This window comes from Gallus gallus, chromosome 2 (genome assembly GCF_016699485.2).
Source record: "Gallus gallus isolate bGalGal1 chromosome 2, bGalGal1.mat.broiler.GRCg7b, whole genome shotgun sequence".
Taxonomy (NCBI): domain Eukaryota; kingdom Metazoa; phylum Chordata; class Aves; order Galliformes; family Phasianidae; genus Gallus; species Gallus gallus.
Genome location: NC_052533.1, coordinates 89,558,394 through 89,575,430, shown reverse-complemented (window position 1 = coordinate 89,575,430; position 17,037 = coordinate 89,558,394). Strand labels below are relative to the sequence as shown.

General features: G+C 39.6%; 1 protein-coding gene across 1 annotated transcript in view; it reads left to right on the top strand.

The window, feature by feature from the left end:
- Positions 1 to 17,037, top strand: part of CARMIL1 (capping protein regulator and myosin 1 linker 1) — a 174,210-nt gene that overhangs the window by 132,683 nt on the left and 24,490 nt on the right. Inside the window, exons 27-29 of the mRNA NM_001397969.1 lie at positions 455 to 630; positions 2,664 to 2,751; positions 6,394 to 6,543. Coding sequence (NP_001384898.1) covers positions 455 to 630; positions 2,664 to 2,751; positions 6,394 to 6,543 — 414 coding nt within the window. The remainder of the gene's footprint in view (positions 1 to 454; positions 631 to 2,663; positions 2,752 to 6,393; positions 6,544 to 17,037) is intronic.

Sequence of the window (17,037 nt, the reverse complement as noted above, 5' to 3'; positions counted from 1 at the left end):
TGAAAAAGAGCAGGCAGGTCTGGAACACCCTGAAGGTTGCCAGTTCAGGGCAGAGGTTTGTGCAAAGGCTGGTGTGGCAGAGCTGCCTTTGCTCCTGCAGTGTGTAGGGGGTGGATGTGTAATGCCAGCTGTGTAAGGGTATCATAATAATATAATAATTTCTTGTTATTTTACAATCAAACACACAGAAATATGAATGTTTTGAATTTGAAAATGTGAAGAAGTACATCAGTAGGTAGATTTCAAAACTAGTATGTTGTTTTTCCTAAGCTTTACTGTTTAAAAAGCCTTTTCTATTGCAGCTGGATTGCAAAATGGATTAGAGTATAGGAAGGAAAATTGTAGAAATTGCTAGTCTGAAAGTATCGTAGTGCTAAGCAACAGAATAATGGTGTGATCTACGACTAATCGAAGTCTCCATACCTGACATTAGCTTTTGCTTACTGTGCTGCAGACTCTCCTTGAATCCATGGTGGATGCAGCAGAAAATCTTTGCCCAAATGTAATGAAGAAAGCTCATATCCGTGAAGACCTGATTGAAGCTAGCACTGAGAAGATTTCCATCCCACGCACTTTTGTGAAAAATGTCCTTTTGGAGCAATCTGGAATTGATATCCTCAATAAAATCAGGTACTTGAGAAGACAAACAAAATCAGTTATAGGGTTTAGAAAGGACTGTATTTTGTGCGTGTTTGTGTAGCAGAGGATTTTTTGAGTGCTTTGATGACTTACAAGAAACTATATTAAGGCATTCAAAGAGCAGGAGATTGTTCTATGGGTCCAGTGAACATAGTTCAGGAAATTCAAATATTTGGAATCTACAAGGATATTAACTTGACCGTTAATGCGTGTGTTTCAGTTTTCTTTAATAAGACTTTTGGTTTGTGGTGCACAAATAACATTTTCATGACTGGTATATTTTTTTAACCTGTTGATGTCTTCAGGTAGCACTTAATTACTGTAATAGAAGAAAATTGTGCTTGCTTTCTTTCAGTATTGACAGTGCTTTGCCTGTTGCTACATTTGGTCTTGCCCTGTGGCTGTAGCGATCACTTTAAACCTTTTGTGTGGGATTCGTGCACAGCAGACAGACATAACTGAAGACAGAAACTTGGGTATTCAAACCACAAACCTGGAGCAGAAAGAGTTACCTTAAACAACTTCTAATTCCTGAGAGAGAGAAGAGGCTTTTACTTGACTCTCTATTGCATATTTATTTTCACATCAAATGTATACCCATGTATATTTTTGTGCCACATAGCACGGTTAGCCTGCACTTCAAGATTTGCCATTGCCATCATTTGGCTCAGAAATCCTTTCTATCTGATGGAAAAGCATGTCAGTTTGCATTGTGATGCTGATACACTTGCAGAAGAGGAAGAGATGCTTGTTTTTAAAAACAGTAAGACTTTGAGTTTAGTTTTGCTGGTGCAGGAAAATTGGCAGGAACAGGTGTTAAATACTTCAGCTATGCCTTCAGTGTTTAGAATGGCTCAGGGAGTGATTTTTCTTCACTGGAATCCTATCTAACGAATCTGTCCGAAGACAGTAACAGTGCCCTGCCCCTTCTCCCTTTCTACCTCTAAAAGCTGGGATTGTCAGTGCGGCAAGGATGCCATACAGTAACCCTTCCTACTTTATATTATTTAAAATTAAGATTACACAGGAAGATCTCCACTCTCATTCTTTCCTCACTGTGGCTTGGTCACTGTTACATCTCTCTTGCGTTGCTTCACCTTCTGAAGGACTTTCTTACCTTTCTTCCCCAGACCTTCTTCAGCAGAAGTGCTAGCCCCAGACAGTATTTGCTGGTTTTTATTCCAAAACAATTCCAACTATGCATAAAAGCCTTAAAATGCAATTGCGGTGCTTACTTGCTGGCAAGGATCAGCTGAAGCAGCTGGCCTAGAAACCAAAGGGTCAGGGGAGATGGAGCTTCAGGCTGCAGCTCAACCTGCAAATCAGTCCCCCTCTACTACTTGAGCCTTTTGTGCTCTGTCCAAAGAAGGGGACCCCGAGGGAACAACTCAAGGCATGCATTTCATTGATGGGACATTACAGGTGAAACCTCAGTCAAGTGTGCCACTGTTCTGGTCACATCTATGTCAGTGTAATAGGAATGACTGACATGAAGCTCGTAAGACAGAAGGCGGTTACTTAGAGCAAAAGAGGAAGCAATGTGTGATGAAACTGTGATGGCAAAGACTGGAGAACCAGCATTGTACAATTGTCCTTCAAGTCACAAGTACAAAGGGAGCTGAGGAAATGAGTGAACAGATTGTAATTGTTCAGCGCAGTAGTTTTAACCAGGCAACACTCTCTTAATCCTGTACGTCCGACATTTGTGTTTCTCTGATCAGCGGTGGAGTGTTCCTTACTGCATTTCACATGTGGTTTTTATTCGGCTCTTAACCCAGATGTTTTCACTTCAGCTGTTAGAAAAATGTTAGAAGCAGGTTAAATACGGTACAGAGGCTCTTGTGTTTATTGTGTGATTCATAAGTTTATTTCTGAAAGCTGCAGTCATGTATCCTCACACCCTCTGATGTTTTATTTCAAATAAAGTGACGGCATAGGGGATAATCGTTGCACTGTTGAATGTGTAATAAAGACAAAATTATCCAGTATGAATGAAAATTGTCTCATTTCTAATCCTCACGCAGCGAAGTAAAGCTGACAGTGGCTTCTTTCCTGTCTGACCGAGTTGTAGATGAAATTCTGGATGCACTTTCCCACTGCCATCACAAACTGGTGAGTATTTCTATGGTTGATAGCTGAATATATCAAGTATCTTAATAGTGCTATTACTTCCATGACTTGCTTAGTTTCTCCTTGTCATAGCTGAATTTTGAAATAGATCATATTTTTACTGCTATCACTGACGTAAGTTCAAAAATTATCATGGGATCCCTCTTCAGGAGGGAAACAACATCAAAAGAGAGCGTGTTACATGTTTGCCATATTACCTTTTGCGATATTATCGGATCTAAAGATAAAAAATGCCTTTGGAATGTAAATTTGACTTTCAGTTAAGTGCCCATAGCTGTCCTGGCGAGATGATAGGGATTGGTTGCTTGTGAAATGAGAGATGAGATCTCATTCTTTAGAGGGAGATTGCTGAGACCTTGTTTCCTAAATAAATGCATCTTGAGATTACTTTAGAAATGTAGGTGTGAAGAGAAAGGGACGGAAACATGGGAAAGGAAACACTCTGAGAGTTACTTGAAGGTATTGAGCTGTCAGGAAGCACTGTTATCTGTGACAAAGGTATTTGCTTCATCAAGAAGAAATAAGCAACTTTATCCACAGAAAAACATTTTGATTTCTTATGCAGCTTCTGTAAGGAGAATTCAGTACTTTTTTTTTAAGGAAGCCACTGTGTAGTCATTCTCCTGATTGAAACTTCTCTGGCTTCAGCTTTCAGTCATGAGTTTTTTAGATGCTTTTCTCCACAATGTTAGAGAACTGTGTATTCCTTTTTATTTCTTCTCTACACTGGTCCTCATACACAGAAATGGAATCGCTCTTTTTCCTAAACCATTTTTTAAACATAAAGTAAAAGACTGAGTTGTTTAAGGGTGTGTCTCCGTGATACAGAGCAGCATTGTGTAAAGGCATGGCCTCTGGTCTCAGGAGCTATGTAACTGCATCAGACTGCTGTGTGAGTGGCATGCTCATTAGCTCCAGGTGGTTCTGGAGCAGGCTTAGCTGGCATGAGCTCTGGGCTGAGTCTGTCCTGTGATATTGCACAACTTGGGCATAGCCTGACTCCTGCACAGTAAGTCATTTTCTCCAGCATTACAGTCCCTTCAGTAACAACCTTCCAGCTGTTTAACAGCCTCTTATAAAATACAGAATTGGACAGGCTATTCCAGCGTGGTATTTAACCAACACTGGAGCAAATTATTTTTGCCTGAGATTCTTTTCTCCTCATATTTATACAGCCAAAGGCATAGGAATTTCTTCTTTTTGTCTGAATTTCAGTGAGAGCTCATTTTAAGAATCACAGAATCATTCAGGTTGGAATCACCAAATCCATCCGTCAACCTATCACCACCATGGTCACTAACCCATGTCCCTCAGTGCCATATCTCCACGCTTCCTGAATACCTCCAGGGACGGTGACTCCACCACCACACTGGGCAGTCTGTTCCAGTGTCTCACCGTTCTTTCAGAGAAGTTTTTCCTAATACCCTGAACCTCCCCTGGTGCAACTTAAAGCCATTACCTCTCATTCTATTAAGAACACACCAGCTCTCTGCTGGAGGAGCTGCTTCCACGGTAGCCATTTAAATCCTCTGCAGTGCAAGGGAGGGCCTGGGGGCAGACTTTCTACATTGGTTTTGTAGATTTCACCTCCAGCAGTGGCTTCTAGATGCTTGTTGCTGAATTTCAGGATTGTGTCCGTAGCTAATGGCCAGTGCTCTTTGTTCTTAAGGACCTGTACATTTGATTTGAATTGGTTTACCTCATGATACATTTTGGCTTTCATTAGTAAGATGTCCTTCTTAGTGTCTAGCATTCTCCCGTGTTTCTGCTCTCTGCTGATTGTTTCAGGTAGTTCCTTTGATGACAACAGTGAAGAGTATGGATCTCAAAAATGCTCTAATGTCTGTGGAAATTGTCAGTGTTAATCTCCAATTGACAGCTGTAATTTGTGAGCTGACAGCTACTTCTTAATAAAGCGAAGGTTGAATGAACTGATACAGATTTGTACTAATTCTTTAATTGGAGTACTGTTTGTGCTAATTCAGCCACTTGCACACATCTGTGTATGTGGCATTGACAGAGTTGCATTTGAGGCATATTGGAGAAAGGAGCCTTATTTGACGATACTTCTGTTTCCCTAAAGTGATGATGATTAGCATGTTATCATTCCAGACACTTTAGTCTGATTAAAGATAAATTTTTAACAGCTCTTCAATTATTTTCCCTAGACAGACACTATACTAAATGTGCTATAATTTACTCAGGTCATCCATTTACCCTTTTTGATGTTTAAAAGAACTACAGTCCACTGGATGTCTGCAGCTCTGCTGATGCTGAGCAGTGGACTGCAGCTCTCCCTAGCTGTTACATTTAAAGCCTCTATGACTAACTTACTTGGATCAGCTGATCTTCAAACGCTTGCTCTAAGTAGATGTTTTTCACTAATCACTTTAGTTACCAATAGAACTAGGAAATATCTTATAATTATTTCACAATCCAGAGTGGCTTATCTAACATTCTCTGTATTGTTAGCAACAATTTTTGCTATTCAGATCTGACAAGGCATTTTATTATTGTTTTTCTCTGGTACTTCAAAAAAAATTTAAAAATACAACTTCAAGTTTTGTTAATGATCTCTGGAACAAGCTGCCCAGAGAAAATGTGGTGCCCCATCATTGGAGGTGTTCAAGGCCAGGATGGATGGAGCACTGGGCAGCTGAGCTGGTGGGGGGCAGCCCTGCCTGTGGCAGGGGGTTGTAGCTGGATGGGCTCTAATGTCCCTTCCAATCTAAGTCATTCTGTGATTTCTTAATTTTTACTTTTGGCAGAGCTGTCCCACTTTTTGAAGAGGGGAACATAGCAGTTTGGACATCTAATAACTATCAAAGAATTTCTGCTCTTCAGTCTTTTTTTTTTCTTTTTTTTTCATCTTCCCTGCCACTGTCATTTGGATATTGATCATTTGCCATCAGGCCATTAATAAGTTGCCTTGGCGTTAGCATTCCATTCAGAGATGCACATTGCTTGGAGTAGAAATGTTTATTCCTAGTTGGGATCATCCTCTCTTGCTAATGAAGGCTGTAATTGGGTTGTGGTCACCAGTCTCCTAACAGCTGTCATTCCTGTCCCATGACAAACTCATCTCTATCCAGTAGGAAATAACTTTGTTTTCCACAATATGCATTATGTGTAGAACAAATTACTCTGACTCTTTTTTACAAGTAGAATGTACTTATCGTTTTGATGTTAGCTGAAATCGTATGTATTATTTAATTTTTAAAAATTGTCGAAGACAAACCTTTTCTTCCACCCCTTTGCTTTCTTTATAACTAAAGACAGCAGACAAACTTTGAGGAAACCTTTTAATGCTATTATAAGTCAAAAGTATGATGTAAGTATGATGTCTTTTTCTTTGACTTCTTTCCTTTTTTTTTTTTCCATTGAACTATCTCCCTTCTTTCTCACTTCCTTCTCACAGTGTGTAAAGGAAGGGATTTTCCATCCTCCCCGAAAAATGGACAAAACTGTGTGAAGATTAATATACACAGTGAAGCTTTGCATTTGTCAGTGGTCTTCTAGGATCTGTGACCACTTGAATTCCCCACACTTTCTGATTTGATTTTGTCTTCTTTAATTTTGATTAATGTGTTCCTATCTTTATCCTGACTGACCGTTTTGATCCAGGCTGACCATTTGACCAGACGTGGCAAACCACTTCCACAGCAGGAATCACTGGAAATTGAGTTAGCTGAAGAAAAACCAACTAAACGCTCTATCATCACGGTTGACGAGTTAACAGAGATAGAACGTTTGGAGGACCTGGACACCTGTATGGTAAGACACATTTCCATGGCCCATATGGTTAGGCGTACAGATTACTGGAAGAGAAGTGTTTTTCAGAGTGCCTTTTGGCTATTTCATGGCATTAGGAAGCAGAATGTAAGAGCTGACTTTTAGGGAAAAAAAAATAGACATTAGCTTGTGTACATTTTGTCTGAGGTACATATTGCCGCCAAGCAAAGGAAAAGCTTTTCCTTTTTTTTCCACTGCTGCTTTCCTAGTACCTACATACAAGAGTCATTGTCTTGCATGCAGCGCTGTGATAACACTAATGTAATAAATGTCTCTCACAGGCCACAGTTTCACAGAGATTCTGTTGCAGGAATAAACTGGACCTTGCTACCCTATGACAACATGCTGATTTCTGCTTTTGTCTTCCTTCTACTTGAGGTTAATTCCTCTGAGCCATGACAAAAATGGCTTCTGCCTGTAACTTACATTATTGGCCATGAACAGAAGTTAATGTTTCTGAATCTTTTTTTTGTGTGTGTGTGTATGTCCATGGAGGAATTCCTAAAACCTCGAGTCCAGTCTGCAAGTGATCTTACAGGGCAAGCTTTTCAGAAGTAATTGAGTTAGGAGTATGAGATTTAGTAAGAATGCTGAATGTAAATCACTGGAGTGCCTTAAAATCCCATGTGTGACCTGTATTATAAAGATGTCTCTGCATCATCATTTACAGCATGCAAACCCAGAGAATCCCAAGTAAATGGGTTATTTACTGTTTTTCAGCTTCACATTGCCCTCCTCTCAGATCAGTCTATTACAGAATTCTGTTGTGAGGAACTTGAGGAAAGGAGCATTTCTGTGTTGTAACTTAGCCTAGTAGGTGTTACTGCTTCAAGTGATAGTCTTTCTTCTCTGCCCTCCTACCCGCCTCTTTGGCTGTGTGCGTTCACAGGAACATAAAACGGCAGAAGAAAACGGCAACATCTTTTTGTAGGTGAAATCCAGTCTGTTGATTTACCTCTCTGCACAAATTAACTGCAGCTTTAGACAAGTAGAGCTGAAGGGAAGGAGCGACAAGATCTCTCCTTTTCACAGCAGCTGTCTGTTAGATTGGCTTAACTGTACAACAAAAGCCCACCAACACTGGAACTAGCTTAAAATAGTTATCTCCCCATTCCAAATCTCCTACCTTACCAAGATCTGATTTGATGCAATATTTGTCAGAACATCATAAATCCCTGTGAGGCATGTGTTGTTGACTGCATCATCTGGCTCATCACTGGTACTATCAAGTTCCATGAGCTTTCTGCAGCTAACATTCAGTAATCATTTGGAGTCTTAGATCCTGTGGGAGGGAAACATTCCAGTAAAATACGTTGCTTCTGAACTCTGTACCTTAAAGTTAGTTTTTGCTTGCTGACTTCATATATGGAAAAATAAACTAAGCACTCGTTTTCATGCCCACCTTCCCCCTGTATATTTATTCTTGCAGCATGTAAAAAAAAATGCTGAAAATTTAAAACGTAGCTCTTGTCTCTACCTCATATCACCATGGTTATATGAAAGGATCATATTGCTGTGTTATCTTTCACTTTGGCCATATTAAAATAATGGAAATGTGATGATTCCTATCCTCAATAAGATGTGTTTGATGCTAACTGTACTTACCTTGAGAAGTGATTATATATCTTCCTTCATTCTCATCTTGCACAGAGATTCAAACACCTTTGTGACCCAGATTCTCATCAGTCCCTAATATCTGGGGAGAAAGAGGAATCAAATAAACACAAGGCAGTAATCTTAGTCACTGCTAAAAAATCCATTTATTAAAATCTGCAATCTATTTCCAAGAGCTGCTTTTTTTGCATCCTGGATGCAAGTGATATTGGTTGGTGTTGTAAAAACACATAGGTAAATAGAGAGCCTCAAGGGATTTTCACTGAGCTAGTGCTGCTCTTGGTAGTGAAAGCATCTTAAGAATTCTTAAGATTTTTTTTTTACTTGAAGTTACTAACTCCATCCAGAAAAATAACACTTTCAGTGTAATGTATTTTAGCTCTGGGAAAATTGTATGGATTTCAGATACTGTCTTAGAAAAATTCACCGGGTTTGGAGCAGCCTTTAAGTATCATATAGATGTTTGCATGGAAACGAGCAACCCTGTGGAACAGTGAATGCTTTGTGAGCTGGCCAGTGCAGGAAACAGATACGCTGCTGAAAAATTTCACTAGAAAGGGAAGCATATGGCTTTATGAACTAGAATTATGAACCTAATTTCCTTTGATTATTTTTAATCTTAAATGAGAAATAGCTATTTAGATCCCACATCCAAAATGGCATTAGTCTAGAATACCGCCTTGTTTGGCCAATGGAAATCCCTAAGCACCTCCTTGCTGTGTGAGTAGATGGTGCACCTGGCTGTGTATTCTGCAAACCTCAAATGTGAAACCTTGGATTGTGGCTTGCTGCTCTGCATGTTTGTGCACGTATCCTCCTATTAGCAAAAGATTATTGAACATGCGGTGAACTGATCATGTCACTGGGATGAAAGGGAAAACTCTCCTATTCTACAGTTTCTTTTCCATGAATGTCTGCCAGTTTTCTTCAGTTATTTGTCAAAATGTTCATGCAAGAAGAGATTTGGGGCTTGACAGAGAGGCACTGAGCTTGGACCACCATTTTGGGGGAGCTGTTATTTTTCCAGTTGCAAAATTGGATTCATGTGCAAGCTTAATATTTTCAGCAAGCCTGCTCTTCTTGTTTTCTTCAGCAAGACTATTGAGGAATAGTTTTCTGGCTAAGGCTACATATACAACAGCTTGTTTTTATGCAGCAGCCCCTCTTAAAGCTGTATTTGAACAATTTGGGTAAGATCTATTTCTAGGTTCGATTTTTATTCTTGGCTTGTCTGATAGTTACAGAGAGAGTGTATAGCACTGAAACTAGGTGAATGATTGTGAGCAAGGTAGATTTGGAATAAAACGCTTATGAGCTTTTTGTTCTTATACACTCATTGAAAGTGGAAGATAGGAAGATTCCAATCTGAAACCTCAGATGATGGAGAGGCAGCAAGCAAACCAGTAGTGGTCTGTTTTACAGCCTGTCTAGATTTTCTCAAGCAAGGTGGAGAGTGGCTGCAGCTGGCGGGGGTTTCCATGCCATAACAGAGAGTTGCCATCCATCCAGTTGTCAGTTGACAGACATCAAACTTACAAGACTGAATAAAATATTAAAATGTTCCTTCAAAATGCAGTGCTGGGCGGGGGGGGGGGAAAGGGGGGAAAATTTTCAATGTTATTTCCAGTATTTTTGTCGTGGAAATTAGGACATATTCGATACCATACACTAACTGTGCAATTAAAGCTTATTAGCTTCAATGTAGGATTTGATTTACATGTAGCCTTTGACTGTGTCCAGAGAGCCCACGATATGAAAAACTTGTTAGTTGCATCAGAATTTGCTCATCTGTTAAAGGAGTTGAGAAAAACACGTAGAGTGATTGAATGATCCACTGTGGGACATGAAAGCTTGAATATTACTGACCTGAGAGCTCCTGATTTCCCAGCACTGCAGTACATTAAACTGCTTTCCTAATCTACAGCCTGTCTTGGTTGTTTACATTTAAAGCTGCATCAATGGTAATAAGTCATTAGATAAAATTTGCATGCAAGTAAAATGAAGTGCAAAGTCTTCATGCAAAAAACTGTTTCCTTTTCTCAGATTAAAGGAAAAACCACGGCCTGCTTTTCAAAGCTTGGACTCAATTGAGAATTAGCTTAATAAATGAGAGCTTTTTTTTTCCCCAGAATATGACAAGTGACACGTTTTAAATTAACGCATGCATTTTAAAACTAATTTTAAAGAAAATACCCTTTTTTACTGAAGTTGAAAATCATGTGTCTCAGTACCTGTAACTGTTAGGCTAGACAATAATTGATTTAATTAGATGTAACACTTGTGTTGTACTTATTCTTTGATAGCCATTAGTTCTTTGCATTATGGTGCATAATTCTTCATGAAAAGGAAATGGTGCATCTTTGTTAGACTGGGTTTAACAGCTGCATTTTAAAGGTGCTTGTTTGGACAGGCTCTAAAACAGACCGATACCTGTTTGTTTGCTGTATCTCCATCATTTGAAGTTCCAGACAGATATTTGGCTTCCAGAGTATTAAAAGGAGATCACAACAGCAGCTAAGCCACTATTTAAAGAAAAATGTCAAGGGAAATAGCTTTTTTTTTTTTTTACTAGAATTCTGTGTATTTGTTGTCTTTAAAATATCGATTTCAGCACTATATTGTTATTACTACAGTCAGTAGCAAGCATATAGCCAAGCTAGATATATCACTTTCAGAGCAAAGCAGAGGTCACTTTTTTGCATTATGCAGGACTATGATAGAAAATTGTCTGAAAAATGTAGAGGAATTGTACGCTGTAAGTCATATGTCTGATTATAAATCCTCTTTAAAGCATCTCACTGTAAGATTGAATGGTAAACTGTATCTGTGAAAATGCATGTAGTTAATAGGGAAGGAATGCCTGTGATCAATCTTAGCCATTTCTCATCTACTTCTAACTTTAACCGTAGAGATAGTTCTATGACTTGAATGGAGGTAAAACACCACCACCACTGCCAAAAAAAAAAAATTCCCTGCACAACGTATCAATGTTTTAGTTTTTATTGAATAGTAGTTTTCTCTTGTACGGTGGAAATGATAATTTGCAGAAATAACAGAACACTTGTAGAGAGGTGGCATGTATTTCTTCCTGGGAATGTGCTAACTAGCCATTGGCAAAGATATAGCATGCAAGCTATGAACACAGAGTTTTGAAAGACCAAGTGTTTATAGATCACAGTGTTTTCAGAGGAAAGTGAGAGATTTCACTCCTCATACCAAAATTCATTTGTGTTTTTGCTTTGTTTTGGTTTTGTTTGTTTTGAAGTAAACTCACTGAGCACCACTTGAAAGTTCTCCACCCCCAAAATCCAAAATAAATTGGAACCAGAGCAAATTAGAACAGCAAGGATCCCTCCCGTTGGTTTCACTGGTGGAGGGAGAAATATACAGAGCAGACAGACATGCATATATACGTGTGTGCTGATACTACAAGAAGAAGGGCCAAACTTATAGGTCGGATTCTTGTTGTTCTATTTGCCTGCAGCAGAATTGTCTCAGACATATATAGGCACCTTTTTGAAAGAAGGACTAAACACTTCAAGAAAATCCCAATTCCTTTTGGATTCCTTATGTTCTCCTATGGTATAAAAAAAAAGCCCTTCAGCTCTGCAAACCAGCTTAATTAAAAAAAAAAAAGTAATCATTGTTCTCACTGAAAAGGGCATTTCCTTCCTTCCAGCCTCCACCTACACACTCACACTGGAGTTCGTGCAGCCACTCTGCAAACTGGGAGTAGGAATTGATTCAGCTTCAAATGGGTCTTTTTCCAGAGGATTTCATTCCCAGGTTGATTTACAGGGTGATTAGACCCTTGTCTGAGTGCATAGCACAAATCTGAGTGGCAAGAGTGAGCAGCAGATGAAGGCTATGGCAGTAGCCTGGATGGAATGCTAGATTGGAATTGGTGGTGACACGTCGGCTTCTCTCTTGTATACATTAGCAGAAAAGGGCCTTTTATTTATAGTGAATACAATACTGTGTGGGAAGCTAGGAGTTGGCATAATGGCATATGAGAGTATTCACATCTGCTGAAAAGACTCCATCACAAGCATGTGAGCAAATGTACCTCAGTGGGAGACTAGCAGTATTTCTGACTCACCCCAATCTAGGTTAGTTTATGAAAACATCACCAGGAGGCACACAGCACAGGCTAAGCATGTTGCCTAAGCCCTTTTCGAAACATACAGCACTATGTCTGAGTGAGCAAGAGACAAAGGAAGCTGGTGTGATCGTTCTTCAGAATTTGGGAATATCTTGGTTTTGTGCAAGTTGTGTGCTTATATGATTGGCTAATCACTAGTATTATGGTTACATTAAATGCAAATGTTTTTCACCATTCTTTTCCCATGCTCATTTATGTATAGTTTTGTAGTGTCCTGACAGCCTTTAGAGCTCCCTATCTGTGGTTATTCAATGCCTGTTACATGTATAGACTACAGTTTACTCTCCTTCAGGCTCATGAAGGGGTTATGTGTTCCCATCTAAAACAATTTAAAAAATTACTGGCTTTCAATGTCTTTTCTTGGTATCACTGAGTGGAAGGAGGTGGTGCATAATTGCTGTGTAGTATGTTTTTTTTTTAAACCAACTGAGATTTCTGAGTCAGAAACCAGAGCTGTTTCTCACAATTTAGGGTGCGTTATTGCTGCAATATCAATGAGGGATATGATGAGCTGCTTCTATGTGTTTGGTTATAAATAAAAGTAAATTGGAGACTGTTTTCTGCTTGGGTTGAAAGGAGAATTTTGAAGTGCAGCTGCTGGGGATGCTGTTTGCATTGTGGCACTTTACTGTTAGTTTGTCTTCCCATAATACTGGTGCTGTGTTTTGTCTCAGTAGACTCAGATTTGTATTGGGGCTGGAGAGGAGGTTGTGTAGTTTTGTCTTTTGTGGCAGCAGCTATCTTGTCAATGCTGAATTCCCATTTTCTTTCACATGTGGTGAAAAAGTTGTAATTATAGGAGCATTCCAAGGACTCATTGAAACCTGAGAGTTTAACTCTACTGCAGTGGTTTTGAGAGGGACATTCCTACTGAGAAGTTGATCTGTGGCAGACAAAGGTCTCCCACATTTAGCAGTGTAATCCATAGATGTAGACACCCCTTGCCTGCTCCATCCCACCATTCGCCACTGCTAGCAAAGATTTGGATGCAGAGTCCATAGGCAGAGCCATTCAGGCAACCGCCAGCTGCCTCCTGAAGGCTGTATGCAGTGGTGGCACACATCCAGCCCAGCTGGCCTAGAAAGATGAGGGGACTGTCCCTCATTGGGTCCACTTCTCTGTACTGCTGGCAGCAGGGATCACCCTAGCGCTCACTCACCTGTTTTGGGGAAGGGCTGTGAGGGCAAAGCCCCATCACACAAAGGTAGGATAGGAGACACCTGAGCAATCACTAAGAGAGCTGTGGGATCCATCTGTGTTCAGCACAAATAGATCAAGAACTCACCTTTCCACGGCCTCTATTTTAGATAATCTGCTCCGTGTTTGCTGTGGCAGATTAACAAGAGATCCTTTGGAGGATCTCAGTGAAATCTAGACCCTTGGCAGAGGGACAGTTGCAAACAGCTTGAGAATAAGCTCTGATGTTGCTCCTCCTACAGCTCACATCTGTCTGCAATCTTAATGCTTCTTGATTCAATTAATATCTAGCAAATTGACCCTTCTGGAGGAGTTGAGGAGTGCTCTGTGTAGTTTCTGCTTTTTGACTCTTCCAGTGTCTGAAATTATTAACTTGGTCCAGGTTACTTGTCTGAGCTGTATGCAGCAGGCTTGTTTACTCTGAAATCTAGAAAGTCTACAGAAAAATAGTATATGGACAATTCTGCCTTACTGAGAGCTTTCTGGTTCTCATTTCATCTGAAACAGGGAGCTTGTGATTTTCAGCTTGGCAAGGTTGATACTTCATACTGTGGGGATAAAGGACCTGCCTCACAGGAAGAGGATAGAGAGACAGTGCTAAGGAAGGCAGTTATAGAGTACCTTTAGACTTTGATATATTTTGTCATCAAAAAGGAGATTGAAATGAACTAGATTTTGAAATCAGAAGTTAAAAAATAAAATCAAGTGTACATAGTGCCAGAAGGATAAAAGAGAGCTTCTGAGTCATCAAATCTAATCCCTGCTGTCAGAGACAATTGTCACATAATCCTATTCATAAATGTATCATACTTTCAAAACATCTCTCCTTCAGACTAGAAGGAGAGGTAAATTTAGAGGTAAATAGATTCTTTCTTCTGCTGTTATTTGGGTCACTTAAAGCCTCCTTGCAAAATGGAGGATATCTCTCCGCAGTAAGACCTTACTTCATGGGAGTAAAGATTAAATTGCTGTGAATTTTTGAGGCCTGAAGTGATGATCAGACTGGAATTCAGATTGAATCCAAAAAGCATAGAAACCAAAAGCATACAAACGGATGAAACAACAAACAGACTTTAATCATATTTTAAAGAAAAATTAAAATAATGAGCAAAATAGGAAGACAAAGTGATTGAAACAACACGGTAGTTTCATTAAGAGCTGATCCGAACATCTTGTCCAATTTAGCTGTGGGTCATTTCCAATACCAAAGTATTTATTTATTCCAGGGGAAGTTTGTGCCTACATGCTCTTAGTACTTGCAGAATTTTCTCTCTTGTTGCTAGCCAGCTTTTAATTCCTCACACATGGGTAAGCTGTTCTGTTTTGCAAGGCATATATCTTCCCTTTCTTTCCCGGTGTTTCTGTCTCTCCTAGGCTTGTGAGCTGCACCTGGACTGTCTCACCAACCAGCATCATTACAATCATGTATCCCACTGATGTGCCAGCTCTATGTAGACCAGCCTTTTGTTTAGCCATCCTCCCTTTGGTAATTGTGACTGGTCCCATCAATCTGTTTGTTTTAGAGAAGGAACTCTAATTTCAAAACTAAGTGTCCATCTACTCAAGTATTTCTGCTTTCCATACAGACTCTTAGAATATTTGATAGTTCCAACCTCTCAAGATATGTCCCTATTAGAAAGGAGAGATATTTTGATTCTCTAATCAGTTCTCTGCCCATCTTTATAGGGAGATGTTTTGATAGAGTCATTTCTGACAAGACTTAAAATTCAGAAGTGGGTTCTGACAGAGAAATAAAGATGAGAGAAGGCAGCGTATGAAAATGGGGATCATGAGATTTGCCTGAATCACTGTTAGCTGAGAACTCCTGTGTAGATTTTCTGATGGTAAGAAAAAATAAAAAATAGAACTCTGAAGATGGTGGGGAAAAAGTTCTTTCACTGGAGCAGCGTGCAAGAATGTTGCTCATGCTATTCAAAGATTGCCATCCAATCTTTAAAACTTCTAACTGCAGTTAAGCTTAGAAGCATGAACTGTGGCAAGTGGATCACTATCGCTGAAAATGTCAAAGCATTGAATAATTGACCTCATATTGGCCTTAGTGCCTCCCAAACAACTAAATGACGAATGTTGTGTTATGAGCAGTCTGTTCTCAGTGCTGATAATTAAACGCCAGTGCAATATCCATTTAAAAATGCAATGTGTCCTTGCAGAGTAATTTAAACCATACCATGAATATTCTTTTACCACAACTGCTATACAAATATGTGCAGTTCTTATTCAACTTGAACACAAAGCCACACTTCTAATAATTGTATCATCTTACTCTAAATTGAGATGTGTGACTGGATGAGTAATCTGCTGCCCAAGAGTCACCATATGGGATTGCTTCATTTCACGATGGTTGTGCTTTTTATTCTTTATAAATTTTGAAGCTGGGAGGAAAGGTCATGCTTTACTAATGGCGTAGCGTCATTCTGCTGTGCCAAAAGTGCTTGAAAGGTCTTCACCTCTAAACCTTCTTACAGAAAGAAGAAATAGAGTTGCTTTGGATCTCTTTATTAGTAGGATAGTTAAAACCTTAGGAGAACAGATTTACATCTCTTTTCATTCTTTCAAGAGACACTTTGCTTCGTTTTCCACGTTCTCCAGTTTTCCACAACAAGCTACAGTCCTGTAATTCAGAAGCCTCCTTCAGGGTAGGAAATATCAGTATTACACTTCTCTCACCACTGCCAGCAAATTGAAAAAAAACACATTACATTAAAAGAGCAGGTTGCCACCATTGGTGAGTGCCGCACACTGGAAACAAATATCTGAAAATCTGGATTGTCCCAATATAGATGAATTAAGAAAGACCGCATCCTTCTCTGATTACCCACTGGAAACACAAAATGTGTAGCATCTTGAAATGCAAAGGATTTTTACCTCATTCTTGCATGTCCCCTTTCCTGCTGAGACTTTTAAGTGTTTTGGCTTTAGTTTTTCTTTATTTTGGTAACTGCTGGTTTTGCCTCCTTTCCTGAGAACTGCTGTTGCTTTGTCTTCCCCATTCATATTCTTTTTTCTTTCTTTTTTGCTGCATGGAGACTCTCTGCTGTACAAGTGTAAGTATTTTTTTAGCTCTGCTGTTTCTGGCCTACCTGTTTGCGTTTTTGTGCTCCATTTGCCTCTGTACTGCCGTGTTAGTCTCCTGGGAGACTCCAGTGCTATCCATCTGCACTTACAGAGAGAAATAGACAGCAGTTCAAAGATGAGATTTGATTCTACAGGAAGATTCAACTAGCACAGTGTCTGAGTTTAAAGCATCCCTTGGCTTTGAGACCAAACCAAGCAGAGCGCTGATGAGAGCTAAGCGCCATTGTTACTGCTCAGAAACAAAATCAATCACTTGGGTTTTATATTCAGACATCGCACAGCTTGATGAAACAGTGGCTCAAAAATGAGCTTGACTGAGAGTTTTCTTGACATAGAAAGTTTCAGGTGGAAGAGATGTCATGGGTTATCTCGAAGTTTGGCCAGCTCTGTTTTCTTTGTCTGATTGA